Source organism: Corylus avellana, chromosome 4 (genome assembly GCF_965113065.1).
Source record: "Corylus avellana chromosome 4, dhCorAvel1.hap1.2, whole genome shotgun sequence".
NCBI lineage: Eukaryota > Viridiplantae > Streptophyta > Magnoliopsida > Fagales > Betulaceae > Corylus > Corylus avellana.
In genome coordinates, this window is record NC_142493.1 from 17,918,792 (window position 1) to 17,935,603 (window position 16,812).

General features: G+C 34.6%; 1 protein-coding gene across 1 annotated transcript; it reads right to left on the reverse strand.

Moving 5' to 3' along the window:
- DL1C (DYNAMIN-like 1C) lies at positions 1–16,217 on the reverse strand. Its single transcript, XM_059589759.2, has 16 exons — positions 15,763–16,217; positions 15,563–15,626; positions 14,969–15,076; positions 11,725–11,826; positions 9,563–9,613; positions 9,373–9,434; positions 6,835–6,925; positions 6,660–6,724; positions 6,234–6,428; positions 5,973–6,092; positions 5,823–5,893; positions 3,913–4,138; positions 2,567–2,617; positions 844–1,072; positions 605–744; positions 1–355 (listed from the first exon to the last, which is right to left on the reverse strand). The coding sequence occupies exons 1-16, from the start codon at positions 15,892–15,894 to the stop codon at positions 230–232; spliced, it is 1,833 nt and encodes a 610-aa protein (XP_059445742.2). The 5' UTR covers positions 15,895–16,217; the 3' UTR covers positions 1–229.
- Between the last annotated feature and the right edge of the window lie 595 nt (positions 16,218–16,812).

Sequence of the window (16,812 nt, forward strand, 5' to 3'; positions counted from 1 at the left end):
CATCTCATTCATTCACAAATCCGAAATTATAAAAACATTACTGATTTACTACAAATCTATTACACAAATCAAGCACTCGCAACCAATATAGGCTATTATTATTTTCTGAGAACAAAAAGAATATGGAATTAGTTTGTTGACAGAGTGGTCTACCTTCTGGTGGTTGAAAAAAAAAAAAAAAAAAAAAAAACGGTCTGCCAGATTTGATTCTTATGCAATTGGCCCTCCATTATTTCCATGCTACAGAGTCAATCTCATCTCTGGCTGACTTGTACAGTTCAAGCCTCTTAGCTATGGTTGTTCTTCTTTCCATAAGCGCTGGGTCCTCATCCAACATCGCACCAAGCCGCTCCTTCTGCACATACACCACACAACAATATTGTTAATCACTTTTGATAACTTCATCCATGCCTATTTTCACTTCCTTTGGAACTCTAGGGAAAGGAAACCTGACCATGCAATCCTTCATACTGTTCATGTACAACTTTCCCATTTAGTTATTTATTATTCATCTAGGTATCCTCACAAAAAATCATTCAATGAAGTTTAAGGAGAGAGATGGAGGATTCAAGTATAAAGTAAACAATGGATTTGAAAACTTTACCTCCCTCCTCCCAACTTGAGTGTAGAAGTGGTTGAGCAGTGATCTCTTGGCCTCTCGAACTTGGCAGTACACCACAGCCTTGGGAATAGAATTCTTCAGTGTCTCACAAACCATATTAATGTAAGCGTTGACGTTTGAACCTATATTCAAATTATAGAGAATCTGTCAGCACTTACAGCTTGCATCCTTTGAAGCCAATTGCTTTAATGAGGAACTTTACATAGAGATAAATAGCATACCAATCCTCCTGAAATGATTATCAGAGTAACGGTCTGCATTTGGGCCTGATGGGTTTGAATTTTTCTCTGGTTCAAGATGAAGCTTACGGAAAAATTCCACTGTCAGGTAGCTAGATTCCATATCCACCAGCCGCAGAATTGTTTTCCGACTTTCATCACGGAATCTTTCCAATGCTTCTGTTGCAGCAGCTGCTATGTCAGATGAAAGCGTTGGGAATCGTTTTAATTCCTGCACTTGCCATATCGTAGAATTGCATCAAGTATAATAAATTCTGTCCAAATGTTAAGCATTCCAATCTTTTGAGGCTAGTTAAAGACAAAGACATGCATATACCTTAAAATGGTATTAAAAGGACAAAAACCATTCCAGTTCTTTTTCAAAGGCCAGGATTACACTCGTTAAAAAGAAACAGAAATCAGGAAGGGGTTCATGAATACCCATTCAAGAACATATTGATTGTGTGTATTCTCTTTCATCTTCAAAGACACGAGTCCTTGTTTATTCTTTACTCTGCATTTTGCCTCAGGTGGGACTCATGATGCCAAAGAAAGAGACCATGTATAAACAAATAGCTCTAAGAACCCCCCCAAATCTCCCCCCGATTACAAAATCATGTATCCCATTGTATTCAATGACATCATGTCTTGTGAAGTAAGTGGATATTGTTATTAAAAACATTGAGACACTGGACAAGTCACTACTAAAAAGGTAAATTCCCAATGAATATTTGAAATAATAATTTGCGTGACAGCTGCAAGCAGTACATATTGTAACAAATGCTGAGTTGAAGAAAAAGTTCCTAAGAATATTACAACTCCAGACCACAAAAATCACCGTTTATTACATTGAACGGGAGCAGGATCATATCATAACTAAGACTATAAAGTGCTTTTGTTATTTGCTTCTCACTTTTATCCATCGGCTGAACTTCTACAATAGAAACAAAAACTAGTGGAGCCATATTCTAAATGGCTATCACTTTCCTGGAATGACAAACAAGAGTCTATTCTCATCATATCCATCCGAAGCTCAAGATAGTAACATCTATGTTTCAAGGACGCTTCAATATGTATGAAGTGTCTTGGTCAAACATGAATTTATGTCAGGGCAAGGTGTCATTGGAGACATTACTATCAAAGATATCAACAATGGTATAGAATACAAAAATTTTGTTATGCTACATTTTATCTTGTATATCTTCTTAATTGGCTCCTATGTTGCATTAATAATTCTAAACCTGTGAAATAGCTGCATTTGCTAAAACATCCCTTGGATATTATCTTACTCTATTCCTGTGATTTTTTTTGGAACTGAGTAAATTGACCATCTTAGATATTCTCTGAAATCAAACACTTTATTTTGCTCTGAAGATTAGAACTCTATTTACTACCATGAGACTCTTTTTTTTACTACCATGTCATGTTCCTCAGTCTCAAATTTTGGTAGGTAGACTGACTTGACATCAAGAGATGGGTGCAATTATAGAAGTTGCTTTCACAAAAAGTAAATTCACACTATTTGACTTTTCATGATGGGAAAAGAAGTAGAAATATTTATAATGAAATCAACCATAGTCTTTGACAGAAATATGACAACGGTTTGATACAGAAACAAAAGCAGAAAAGATGTAGCTGGAAAACCAAATCATAGAGAAATTAAAATAAACACAGTTAAATAAATCTTACTGGACCTAGCAAAAATTACTAACTAAAAATATCTTACCTCCGTTTCAGCTATCGACTTCCTCACTAGTTCTTTCAAGACAAAGTGCACCTGAGGAAGAGAATCAAAAAAAAAAAAAAATCAATTATGGGATTTTATGTAAACTAAGAATTTTGCCTCAGTGAAGAGCATTACTTCGAACAAAACAAAAAATGACTGGTAGGAAATACAACTCTTGCTTACGAAACTGTGGTGTACCAATACCATTTCACTCAAATCCACCACCTCAATGATCTCTTTACCATCCCAATAATGGATCATAGTCTCTCAAAAAAGTAACTAAAAATCCCAAATAATGAGTGATGAATTAATTTTCTAGTTCTCAAAGTTCTAGGATTTCAAGAAAAGAATCCAAGTCCCAATTCAATATTGTTGTTCTTTTTCCCTTCCAGGTTTCTAATTGTATTATCCACACATCATTCACTAAATAAAATATTCCAACAAGCACCTGAATCCTTTCACGTATGAAAAAATGTTGAGAAAGGTCCTAATATTAGCTTTCTCCCCAACCAAGGCTCTAAGAGTAGCGAAGCCCCTGCTTAACATATATCTTGAAATTGATGTAATCCAAATTTGGAAAAGAAAAATTTAACAGATTGAGAGTAGGTTGAGTGCATATTTGAAAAATAATTTTTTTCATACACACTCGCTCCATGTAGAGTTCCTTATGCATGAAGGAACAAATAAATTTAAAACTCTTATTCTCCACATGATTCATTTGACCATTTCCTCTTCGTAAGAAACAAGCACCAACGACAAAGCTAAATGATAAAAATAAATTTTAAAAAAGAAAAGAAAAAGAAAATAAGCATGCAAAGATTCTATAAATTATAGAAAGGGATTCATAAACCGAGGTTAGAAGTCTGTCATTCAAGCATAAAGCATGTGTAGAACGTTTCCTCCTCCCCTTCCTCCTCTCTCTCTCTCTCTCTCTCTCTCTCTCTCTCTCTTCAATTACAACCATTTGTTCATTAGCACACCCATCACATTTGCTATTTTGCTATTCACACATTAAAAGAAAATTCAAACAACAAGGGCTAGAAAAAAAATAATAACATACATTAAATGCATATCATAATATGGTCAATACTACCTATTATAAAACTAGGAAAACTATACCTTATGCAAAACGTAAGTGCAAAAAACATAAAATCATCAGTTAGAACATGGCAATCCATATTCAAAAATTAAAAGAACATTCAGAGAATCTAACTTATCATATTTTACATGTCTAAACAGTAAACAGCAGGGCAGGCAAAAAAAAAAAAAAAAACAACTTTAGCAGAATTAGAAGGGAAAAAAACCTAAAATCCTCAGTTAGAATATGACAAAATAAAGAAAATTACAGCATCCACGGAGGCTTCAGCTGGGCCTTTGAAGTAGCTAATGGATCCGTCAATGAGTCTTCTGTATCCTTGTTCCGGAGCAATCAAATGGGGCTGATAACCATCAGCCTCAGAAACAATTTTCTGGACATTTTTCAAAGAAAGATGACGGTCAAAGGGGAGCTTCTTTAGAGCAGCTGGTAGTTGATGGTCAAAAACTCCATAAATCCGATCTCCACCAGGCCTCCTGAAGTAGCAAGTAATTACTTAACTATAAATATTCACCCCAAAAGGAGACCCAAAAAAGGAAAAAAATCAAATTTTAACTTGATTATAAATATCTACCCAAAAAAAAAAATTAATTCAACTAAACAGAACTTTCTGGGCAGAAATCAAAATTGCACTATGATAAGTTGTGTATCTAATTGAACTCAATAGACATCCAGTCTGTCACAATGTTCAAACCAGGTGATACTACAAGATGAGACTTTTCTTATGAACTATATTATTGAACAAACTAATTTCTATTAAAAACATAATTTCTGTTTCTTTGACAAATGTTCTTCATGAAAGGACTGCCAGAATTGGATAAACAGTTTTCTGTCATTGATATTGGTCAACACATCCGTTCCCACCTGTCTAAAATTGAGTTGGACAGATATAAAAGACATGGCCTTTATTAAAATTATAAAAAGTGAAATAGAAAATGCAATGGACTACTATCTTATGCCTCCTCTCTTGTACTAAACCTACTACTACTCTATATCAGTTCTCCACCATATATATAAATATGAATACAAGCTATATGACAGGCATATGTGTTTGTATATGTGCATCCAATTTAGCAAAATTACAAGTTCAGTAATAGCTGTGTTCCGATGTTAAGGTTTAGAGATTTGTCATGCATAAAACCTTTTTTCCATTCGGAATGTGGACCTTTGTATCCTATTCCACAGATTACAAATAAATGGTAAGCTAAAGAAAAAACATAACCAAAGAATCAAGCCTAAGCTTGTTGACTAGTAAAAGTAGTAAGCATAAACATAAGGGATGGCTGACAAAAGCGGAATGATTGTGACTGAAAAGTAGAAAAATTTGAGAAGGGTTCAATCCCCTAGCTGTTTTTTTTTTTTTTTCCTTTTTATTTTTCTTCCTATTTTCTACATACTATTGGATGTATCTATATCCTCTTGGTCAGAAGTTAACTTCTCAATTCTTGAATGCTCCTCCTTCTAAAAGGCAGCTGAAGTTAACCATGCATATTGGGTAAAGAAAGGCAGTATTCCCTTCATATACACATAACAGGTGGTCACTTCAGTTGAGATTTCTTATACTGGCCTGGGTGCCATTATGGAGAGGCTTAATAACATCCTAAGATTAGTTTAGTTCCTACAATTAGGAGACAAATGGTCTTTGTGTGATTTGAACAATTAATTGTTTCTCTTGCAATTACAAGCATTACAATGTACTCTGAGGGGCTTTGATTTTTCCCCTCAAACAAGAGCAAAGTATAACAAGAACTGGTTCTTTATGAAACACAATTCTAGCACTAAAGTAAAGGCTGACTGCAAAGGATTTAAACCTACATCAGGACCCGCAAAGAGCAAAGAGCTTTAAAAGTGAGAAGTTATCCAATCCAATAAACTATTCTTGCTAAATAGTGGGGACATATAGGTGTTTCTGCCTTAAAATGTTGAACACATTTAATATTAATGTAACCTTTTTCAAAGAACATCATTTTTCTCCACTACTAGGAAATTCGGTTCAGAAACTAAAACAATGAATCAAGTACAACTTTTTCAATAAGTATCAAGTTCGTAATCTTGTAGTCTTGAGGAATTAAATCAAGCAACAATTTCAACCAGAACCTAAAAAAGAAAAATTAATTTGAAATTCATAATAAATTATGAAAATAATAATCATGTAATTACCCTCCATCCAGGTGTTCTTTAAATATACGGTCAAATGCACGGCACAATTCTAAAATAGTGTACAGCTGGGCCTGTTAACAGATTATGAGTCAGGACAATAAAAAATTCTGATTTCTATATAAGAAAACTGATATAAGGTCCAATTTTTACCCCTGAGTCTACTGCAATAGGCCTTCCAATACGATCCAACTCTGCGTTAAGCTCATCAATGGTTTTATTTATTAAAGCAATGATACTTGGTATCCGCTGCCTGATAACAGTCTCTAGATGCTGACAAGATAAAAAGATGAAGAAAGAAGAGGGAAAAAATGAAGGTTATTCAATATTAGAGAGGTAAGATAATTCAATAAATTTGTAACGTAAGCCATATATTGAAGAAAATAACTTGAACACAACATGGATGAATAAGACCTTAGATAAAAGTTTGGCAAGATACTCTGAACCCATTTTGCTTGACAAGTGTCCATACTCAGGGCTTGTTTCAAAATATTCACGCTCCTTTCTACGAGCAGCGATCATGTCAACATTTTTGTTGATATCAGCTTGTGAACGGTTCACAATTCCGACCCAGGGATGTTGCAGCCTATATGCCCTTCCTTCAAGAACCTTAAACATGTGTATAGAGCAACTATCATATTTTAATGTTGTGCATACAACCAGACTTAATGTGATCCTCAAGAGACTAAAATTCAGTAGTGCTCCATAAATGGGAAAAAAAAAATCAAACAGAAGGTTAGAGGCAGAAAATAACCATGGATGAATGTTAAGTTATTGCACTCATAAATTTAATATGTGCAGTAAGATTAATTTAAGCAGTGAGTATTACTGAATTCATACATCTAAAGCATTTGTTCCTTTATCCATCAGATCAAGTTTTGTAAGTACACCAAATGTTCTTTCACCTGAAAATACAAAATGTAGCAGAAAATAAACCTTTTGCTCACAAAACAAACAAGCTGATGCTAAATGCAAAGAACTCTAGCCTTAAATTTATGTAACCTACATTATGTACCTGTGGGATCGACTTCTCTTGCAAGTTTTATAGCATCCGAAGTGGCAATATCTTGATTAGCAGGAGAAATGGCCAATATAATGCAGTTCGGCTACAAAATTAGAAAGTCTGTTAGATGAACTAAGCATATGTAGAAACTTGAACACAAAGAAATAATTATTGTGCCAACAATTTCCTAGATTCTAAACCCTTACAATTCTAGAAATATGCTAGGTAGTAAATATATCGCTAATGCAAGCTTGTAACGAAGAGTAATAGCCACAAACAAGAAATACACCACTGACTAAGAAAATAAAATTTTGATTGGTAGGTAACTAAGAAAATAAAATTGAAGCATAAATTCCTCTTTTTTCTGGTATGTAGTAAGAACTGAACCCCCCCCCCCCCCCCCCCCCCCCCATCCTTTCCTTTCAGATGCCAAGCCAGCTCCAGCATGCCACAATAATTTTGACAGAAAGGCAAATTAAAAGATTTAAGGAGTTAACTTAAGGTCATCACTGCAAACTCAAAACCATACATCATCTTTCTCAAACTGCATATTTATACACATCATTCAGAAAAATCCCATCTCACTATATATATGTTAATAAATGAATAGACATAATTGAAGGCTTTCAACCAAACACTCATATACTGAAGAGGAATAAAAGCTGGACACTCTCTTAGAAGGGTGTAAGGCTTTTCTACTTTGAAACAGAGAGAGATAGGTCAGAGCAATGGGTGGAGTGAGACTGTTGGGCCCACAAGGATCTACTTGGAGATTGGTTTTGAAAATTGCTGACTGTTAAGCAGAGCTTGGTGGTGGCTTCAGGAGCTACCCTTAAATAAGTAGTATGAAGAATAGGACCTCCATCAAGATTATAAACAAGTAGAGATACCCTGCAATCTCTTCCAAACCCTTCATTCAATAGATCTCTACTGAAACAATAAATCTACCAAGCATCTTATTTTCAGAATTGCAAGAGCATGAAGAATGGGGTCCTGTTGGGGCCCCCATAAATTGATAAAGAAACCCAAGGACTTCCTTTCACCCATTTGTAAAGAAGCTAACAACCTTAAATCATAATATGGCATCAAAATCTTACAAAAAGCTATTTCTTTTCTACCTTTTGACTTGCAGAGTCATTTCTCACAGCATTCTAACATAATGTGATCTCTCCCAAGACATCAACATTATGGTTACATCTCTCTTTTAGATCCCCTTTTCAGTCACCAATAAGTTCAAAATTTGTCTAAATAAGGCATGTACTAGGATCTTTGCTAAATGAAAGTACGAACTGATAGTCAGGATCAATTTGTGGGCTAACACATTTATGGGTCATGAAATAATCCATATACTTAAACTGATAAAATAATTTACCAAGGAGAAAGACAATTCACAAAGTAAATTTGTAAAGCTGACATATAGTTGTTATATGGGGAAACGATGGTTCAAATAAGTTAAAAGTGATTATAGATATTATTAAAAATTTGATGACCTATTAAAGGGGTGGGTGTTAGAGTGAAATTATGGAAGGTTGTTGAGTTTGTCAATAAAAGTTTAGCATAAGAGTGCTCAAGAGTTTTTTTTTTTAAATGGACTTGTTTCACATTGCAGCTGTGTCCTCTAAAAACTAATCTTAGTTGCGATTTTGAGAAGGTGGTGAATAACATATCTAAATGAAGAATAAGAATATACTGAACTTTTGTCCCATTCCGTGGGATTTTAGGCAATAGAGATTAAACATATCAAGATAAGTGGAATCTGTTGCTTCTCACCTCCTAAGGAATTACTACTTATGTCGACATCCAAGTGAGATAAACTGAATCATTTCATTAGTTGGAATTCATAATTCTAACCAAATTATAATTATGCAAGGTAGAAGTTGGTCAGTCTGCTTCATCGACAAGTGAATCGTTATCAGTGGATACTAATTCTCTTGGAGTTGTAGGGATAAATTGGTGGTACTTATTGTAGGAGGTGGGTTATGGCATTCATCTGAAGTAACAAGTTTGTGTAAAGGGTGGCTCCTTTTGCTTTCTTTGGTGCATTTTAAGGAGTCAAGTAAATATAATTTGTTTTATGATATGACCTATCTCAAGACAACATTTGATTTCTTTATATCTTAACTCTTTCAAGGAGATGATTGAGCATGGAGCTGAATCTTCTTTTCTTGATTTACTAAGTTGGTCTTGATTGAAATCTTGTTTATCCTGTTGAGGCTTGTGGTCTTAGGGAGTATCACCCCATAGATCCCAAGTTTGAGACTTGCTAGGTGCAAACTCCCCATTGGGGCCACACTCCCTAGCGTAAAAGTCAGCGATTTACCCTAATCTGTGTAAGGAAACTTCCGAGGATGCGATGGACGGGTCCAAGGTTTACTCTACAGGAGTGGATCCGAAGGACCCTGCCTTGTCAAGGTTCCCCATCATAAAAAATAAAAAATAAAAAAAGAAATCCTGTTTATCCCTTTTATTTTGTAGATGCCCCATCCCAAAGCATTGCCTTGTTTCTTTAGAAAATTTATGTTTTTCATAAAGAATATAAAGCATCCTCACCTTCTCAACAAAAGAACGAACCATGTTTTCGATATCTTCAACAATAGTCTCTGACTGTCCCTCTGCAAAAGACAATTGTTTCATTGCATATCCAAATGTGTAGGGGTTCCTTGCTTTAGAGAAAACCAAAAAGTAAAATAGAAACTACCTACAGTAACCTTAGAAAACCAAAAAGTAAAGTAGAAATTACCTACAGCAACCTTTGTCAAGCCCGGAAGATCTATGAGGGTTAAGTTTACAACTGCCAGACAAAACAATGCACTTAATCATCACAAAATCAAACCAATACAGAGATTTACAAGAAACTAACAGAAGAGTATATCTTAAAAACAGAAGATAATGTGTAATAAAGATAACGTCTATGATGTTAACACTTTAAGCTTCTGATAAGGATGGGCTTCACTGTTCATACTATATGAAGGACTAGGAATTCCAATAAGAATCTACATAAGATGCCTAGCTTTAAAATTTGGCCTCTGGTTCATCACACTCCCAGTTGCAGATTGGGATAAACAAAACTTATAATCAATATGCATTGTACAACTAATAGAAATATTCAACTTATGTCTTCCATTCCCCTAAAGATGCAACTCCAAAAAAATGAAGAATTTTGCACTGGATAAAGTTTGCTAAGCCAATGAATCTTAAGGGGATAATTCGTATAGGATACTCTGTCAATATCAAATCTAGAATGCAAGGCAGTTTAATTCCATCTCCATTAGTCAACTATATCTGTGAACTTATCTAACATACAAATAACTCTCTTCCAATCCTAGTGTTACTAAAATGTATAGTAAACAACCAGTAAAGAATGGAATCCTTTAATTGAAAAAAGTATTTTTAAGTGTGGGCACGAGTTGCAGTCATTTTTCTTCTCTCTCTATTGCAGGCTCAATAGGCCAATGGGATACATAGTGGGAGGTAGCCCTCTCCCTTCCCTTGAACCCCCAACCCTGGTGAAGACAGAATTTGATCCCAGATCTCTGGTCCAATGCAAGAGACTTGACTATTTAAAGCATAATTTCATTTCAATATCTTTGTCTTTTTACTTTCCTAGGACAATCACAGAAATAGATAATGATGACAATTTGATGATGAACTCATTCTTTATTATACAATATCCAATTTTTATACAAGCCACAATCTGGCCCTTAGATCAAAATCATACCTGTAGCCTCTCTGCTTTTACTTATTATCCTCTATTTAATACTTACTAAAGAAAAATTCTCATCTCATTTTGACAAGACGCAAGATAAATATGGTCCATGACTTTTAAAATTTATACAGCTTCTGTCACCCGAAATCTTCATAAATGTGCATGCTACAGCTAGGATTTTCCATATAACTTCAAGCACTTAGCAGTGGGCGCACAATAGGTATTTTTTCTGCAGTTGCATAGCGGAACTATTTTCTTACTATAAACCTCCACAATCCGGCATCTGTCCTTGTCAACATGCCTTGTAATTCTTCATGTCTACTTCACCATTTACCTAATATTAAGATTTTTTATAAATTATGGTTCAACATTACATAAGTATCTTGTGTTAACTCAGATTCATTGTCGATTTCATACTCAAAGTCATGATCCTTAACTCTTATTCTTAAAGATTGTGATCACACAGTGTTCAATATTACAAATGCTGACCAAAGTAAAGCCATAAAAAGTTTAATACTGAATCGATAATGCAGATGCTAAAGAACTTAAAGATGGTCACCATAGATGTTAAATGCAATCTAATCGAAAATAATACTTCTCTTAGTTGTGATCTCAATAAAGTTTTGAGTGAATTTCCCTAGGACAGAATAATTTTCAATTCCAAAAGAGAAGCACACAAGTTCAAAACTCAACAGTTATTAGAATGTAACTCCTTCAATAATAAAGAAAGTTTCTGCAACAAATAAAATCAGACAACCAGTGCCTTGTAAGAGTATTAATATCACATAGAAACATACTTAAGAAATGTAACTTTGTTCAATTTTTTTATTAACAAACAAGGGTAATAGGCAGTTTACAAGTTTGAAGATGGACGTCAAGGACAACAAAAACCTACTCAGAAAAAACAGTAACACAAACCATTAAAGGTGAGGGTCCACATCTCTCATCATAATGATCAAACTACTCAGTTGATACACCATGTTTTGTCTTTTCCTATGCAGTTAACTCTCCAGTAGAAAACTCTTAACAGACAATATTTCTTTTTCTTTAAAACAAAAATGCAAATCAGGGGGATGCAAACACAAACAAGAACAAGTTACTGTGGTCAGTGAATGAATGAAAGCTTATATAAAGGACAACATAATTCATTTTCATAACTTGTTAACATTTTGTTAAAAAAATAAATAAATACAAACCATTTGGGGAATATATGCTCAGATGAATTGGAATGTTAGAGATTTGTTTTGACTTCCCAGTAATACGATCTGTTTCATCTTGGATCTCCTTACGCACAGCAGCTGGATAAGCAAAAAGACACATTATTTGGAGGAAAGTTGTATACAAGTGTAGTTTATCTTCTAACCCATGATAGCATGACAAAGCAAATGATTAATGAATAAACCTCATAAATGTCAAACTTCTTATTGTGAAAAAAATTAAAAATTAAAAATTAAAGAAATATTGCCAAGTACATAACTGACAGCCAAATAATGTGGATGAGATAGTACTTAACAGAAAAAGTACAATATTTATACTAATTTTACATAAGCTCGTCTTTCCTTTCTTGCATTTGGTGCACTTAAAAAAGTAACTATTTCACTTACTAAGCAAGAGACACAATTATCCCATCCAAACAAAATACAGTAATAGATGAAATAAAATCATAAATCAACTAAAATGTCAACCAACTCAAAGTTGTTGAGCCAACGTCATCAATTTATTTCTCCAGAGCATCTGCTTTGACCAAGGCTTTTTGTAGCTCCTAATGGTGTATGATTATTAGGTATTTGAGTCCATTGGATGACTAACAATAGCATGAATGGATACACAAAACATGGTAGAAAGCGCTGTGATTGTTAGCACCTCTACATTCATCCCCTTTGTAGTAAATGATAGAAAAATGAGTTTTCTTGCACGAGAGACATGTGATTTCTGCCTCCATATCCTCATGTGAGCATCTGGGTCAATCAGTTTTGCTAATATCTTTTTTTTTTTTTTTTTGATAAGTGGGTCAATCAGTTTTGCTAATATCTACAACTACTATATGACTTAAGGACTTGAAGGGTCACATTAACATATCCCATTCCACTACTATTCTATCGAAATTCAACACCAATATTAGCCCTTAAATGCAATAGTTAGCAAATCCGAAAGTTAATGAGACAAAAAAGTTTTTTTTAAAATATAAGTGATTGTGTTCTGTAAAATCATTAATATATTCAACAATCTGAACTCTAAAAGGAAACTTTGACTGCATAATAAGTTAATAACAAAAATAACCTATATGCCTCCAATGCGCTCATCCAAGACTTTTATGTGGCATTTGGTTGGAGGTAATCTTTTAGGATTTCTGGGAATCCTTGCTTAATTGCATTTAAGTAAAGGGAATCCTGATGACCATGGGTATCTCGATTCCCTCCCAACCTCTTATTGTTGTTGGGAATTTGGATTCCCTTCTAGAGAGGTGGGAAGCCACATTCACCTCACCCTAGGAAAGTTTTTTTTTTTCCCCTTTAAACTGACAAAAATGCCCATACTTACTTTTTAATAGCATACTCCCTAAGCTTTCTCAATCCCCAAACCTTTAAAAAAAAAAAAAAACAAAACAAAACAAAACAAAAAACAAAACAAAAAAAAATAATAAAAACTAAAAAATAAAATAAAAAATAAAAAATAAAAAACTCTTAAATTTGTAGTTCACCTAAAAAAATCTCTCCTTTACCACTATTTTCTCTCTAGAGTTGCTCTGGTAAAGGTTTGTTCTTGCTGATCAGTGGTTAACTATTTTCTCCCTCATATCCTATTATTAGAATGCATGTTTATAACATACATATAGAGCACCAAGTTTATTGTGTCTAGATTGTTCTCATAATCCAACAAGATAAAATTATGCAGAGCTTTCGTGTGTGTAACCTGTGTAATGCTTCAGTTTAGCACATACAATTTTACCAAACACAGATCACCGAACACCAAAACAATGTCAACTTAAATTTAATCATTCAGATACGAAGAACTAAATGAGAAGAATAGAATTAAGTAGGATATGCTTGATTGTTATCAATATTGGTAGAATTTTTTTTTCAGTCCTCAAGAATTTTTAATTTGTCAAAAGTTCATTGTCTGTGATTTTTTTTTTTTTGATAAGTAGTTCATTGTCTGTGTTATTAAAAACAGGACTGCTTTGAATTTAGTGCTTCAATTAGTTGCCCGGCTTTTCCAATAGCAATCAAGGAAGATTTAACCCAGGGTAAGTGGACAAACTTACCCCTGCTTTTAGTAAGATGACTTTGGATTTCAATAGGTCTGTTGGATGGAGGAATGGTACTTACTAAGGAACAGATGGATGGGTAAATTCCAGGACTAATTGTGAAAGATATGGTTAAGATAAACTATCACGCTACTATTTTTAGATTTCTGATTAACTTAAAATTAAATTTTTGATACTACTATTTGTTTTTTTTTTTTAGTGGATATTATTATGGTTATACAAGAAAATTTGACTATGTGAGAATTTTGTTATAGTTATTTTTATTTTAATGCTACTTTTTTTGTTTGATTGTGACCCTTTGTAAAATCTATATTCCCATTTAGTTTCATTAATCTTCGAGAGAAATGGTCACCATAACATCCCTAGTGATCATATCTTTTGGTACCGCCCCCATACTCCTTTCCTTACCCTTCCAGCTTAACCTTGTCAAACACTAGAGAAATGTACCATCAATCTACTTCTGAACATCATTTAAGTGAAGATACTAATGTTGCGTTTGGTTTGGGGAATCTAACATTCCCCCGGCATCCACATTCTCAGGAATGTGATGCTTGGGAATCTGAATTTCTAGGAATGTGACTAAATCCACGTTTGGAAATGATTAGGAATCTGATAGGATTCTCTGGAATATGAGATTCCCATATTTGGTTTATTCCTAGACATCTTGTAGGAATTATTTATGCTTCCCAAAAAATTCCTTTTGTTTCTCTCTTCAAGTGCATAAACATTGTTTGATACAAAAATGTTTAAAAATTAAACCAAAAACGATAGATATAAACCATTTTTTTTCTTTCATTTCCCAAATTTGTGGAATAAAATAGTTTCCCACTTTTATATATCTCATTCTTGCAGCCAAACCAAGTAGTTGGAACTAAACATATATCAATTTAAGATTTCTGCGGCAGCTGTAGTAACAGCATTATAGATTTTCCATATAGGTTTACATTTCAAATCAGCATATCAAGAGAAGCCTCAAAACACCCAACATCACCTTCAACCCCTATCTTCCTCATCTCAAGATAAATTCTTTAAAGCTACTGTTTAACCATGGTACATAATCGTTTCAAGTATGCCAAAAACAGGAACACAGATATAGAAAGATAAAAGAAACAGTTTTTCATTACATTAGCCCATAATGGCAAAAAGTACAATCCAAGAGACAGTCAACGTACCAAAATCGGCAAACCTTTTCTTTGGTGCATGGAGAAACTCTGCATATTCAGACTGCCCCCTTTCCGTCTTATGAAGTTGCAAAACTAATGGCCTCCGTGTAACAATACCTTATAATCAAAGAACGATAAATAACACCAAAACATTATAAGTTAGTCAAAGAGAAGATTACCATACTATATATTCTTCTATTCCATATGCCTTAACACTGAAAATGACTAATATCTCAACGGCATACTCAAAAAATGAATAAAGTGACGACAGTGACCAACAAGACTTGAAATAGAAAGGATCTCGACGCCAGAGGCATGAATATAAGCACAGCATTAATTGTTCAAAAGCTCCACTTGGCCACTTGAAAAATATATCAAAAATATCAAAAATGTAAATGAAGCTTATCATCAAAAAGAAAAAAAAGTACCAAAATAAAACAGAGTAAATATCAAAAGCACCACTCCACTGAGCTCAAATTCCTTGGTGACCAAGGTACCACGAATAACTAGATCCAACGTCACAAATCAAAGAGAATAATACAAACAATGGAATAACCAAAATGAATAAGAAGAAAGATCAGCACCACAGCAATGAAGAATTACCGGATCCACGAGGCAGGAAGTCCCTTCCAACCACGCTTTCCAACACCGACGATTTCCCGGAACTCTGATATCCACCAACAACAAAAAAAAAAAAAAAAAAAAAAAAAAAAAAAACAAGCATTTTGAAACCAAAAGAAAAATGGGTGACCCTGCAGCAAACGCGAAACGAAGAAAAGGACGTGAAGAGGTGAAAATTAAACCTGGCCTCCCACGACGGCGACCGAAGGAAGAGCTTCCCAAAGCGACATTCCCTCGCCGCCGTAATCGCCTAAGACGGTGCAGGCTCGCTGGATGCGGTTGACGAGGCCAATCAAGCTCTCCATGGTTGCCATTTCGGGATTGAATGCGATCCAAGATCTAAGCAGCGTAGTAAAAATGCACGATGGGATTTGGGTTGAGGGAAGAGAATGCTTTGGATCCCAGAATAGAATGCGAGATCGAGAATGAGGGCTTAAATCTAATCACAGAATCAGAAATGAGTTTGGTGCAGAATGTCAATCTGAGAGAGAGAGAGAGAGCGTAAACGGAAAAAACGGTTACAGGACTGCCAGTTGCATGTTCACGTTAGAATATGTAATTTTCCAATTTTTGGAGCTAAAATGTGATAAATTTTGTTTTTGGCATTTTCCTTCTCTCGCCTTGCCACGAGGATGGAGGATGTAGCCATTTGGACAAGAGAGCCGGGGCTCGAGCTGTGGTCTTCTAACATGGATTAAGAAGAGAAATAAAAACAAAACAGAAGCCACATCACGACAACCGACGCGGAAAATGTTTTCAGGACACTGCAATGTTCTCCTCTTTGGCATTATAACTTGGACACGCACGCACGTCAAGCAGCCACTGTTTTGCTTATAAGCATTGATATATCACATTCCCATTTTTATTGCTAAACATCATTACCAGGGTGCGTCGACTAGGACAAACAAAACGAAATCAAAGTTGATCAAGAATTTGGAGATTGATGTCGGCTAGTTCGCACATTTCAGTTTACTTTTTATTCTTACAGTTATCAGGCTTAGAAAATATAAAATCGCCTATCCAATTCTCGCATATGTAAGATAAAACCATAAAGCACAGAACATATAAATACAAGAAAAGCGCGGCTCCCTCGGCTCCTTTTCAGCCTTTTGTGGTTAATGGAGTCTGAAGGAAACAAGAAAAGGCCAGTTTCCACCACATTAACATGATTGCAATAAAACAAGAAAAGCCAAATTAGGAAGAGATGCACGTCGAGTAATGATTCTACAATA

What these genes read in the sequence shown, in the direction of transcription:
- DL1C (XM_059589759.2), bottom strand. Translation starts at nt 15,894, where the DNA reads ATGGCAACCATGGAGAGCTTGATTGGCCTCGTCAACCGCATCCAGCGA. An exon ending in AAGAGAAGTCGATCCCACAG is followed by an intron (nt 6,725 to 6,834) that starts GTACATAATGTA and finishes TTGTATTTTCAG; the next exon opens with GTGAAAGAACATTTGGTGTA. An exon ending in AAGGAACAAATGCTTTAGAT is followed by an intron (nt 6,429 to 6,659) that starts GTATGAATTCAG and finishes CACATGTTTAAG; the next exon opens with GTTCTTGAAGGAAGGGCATA.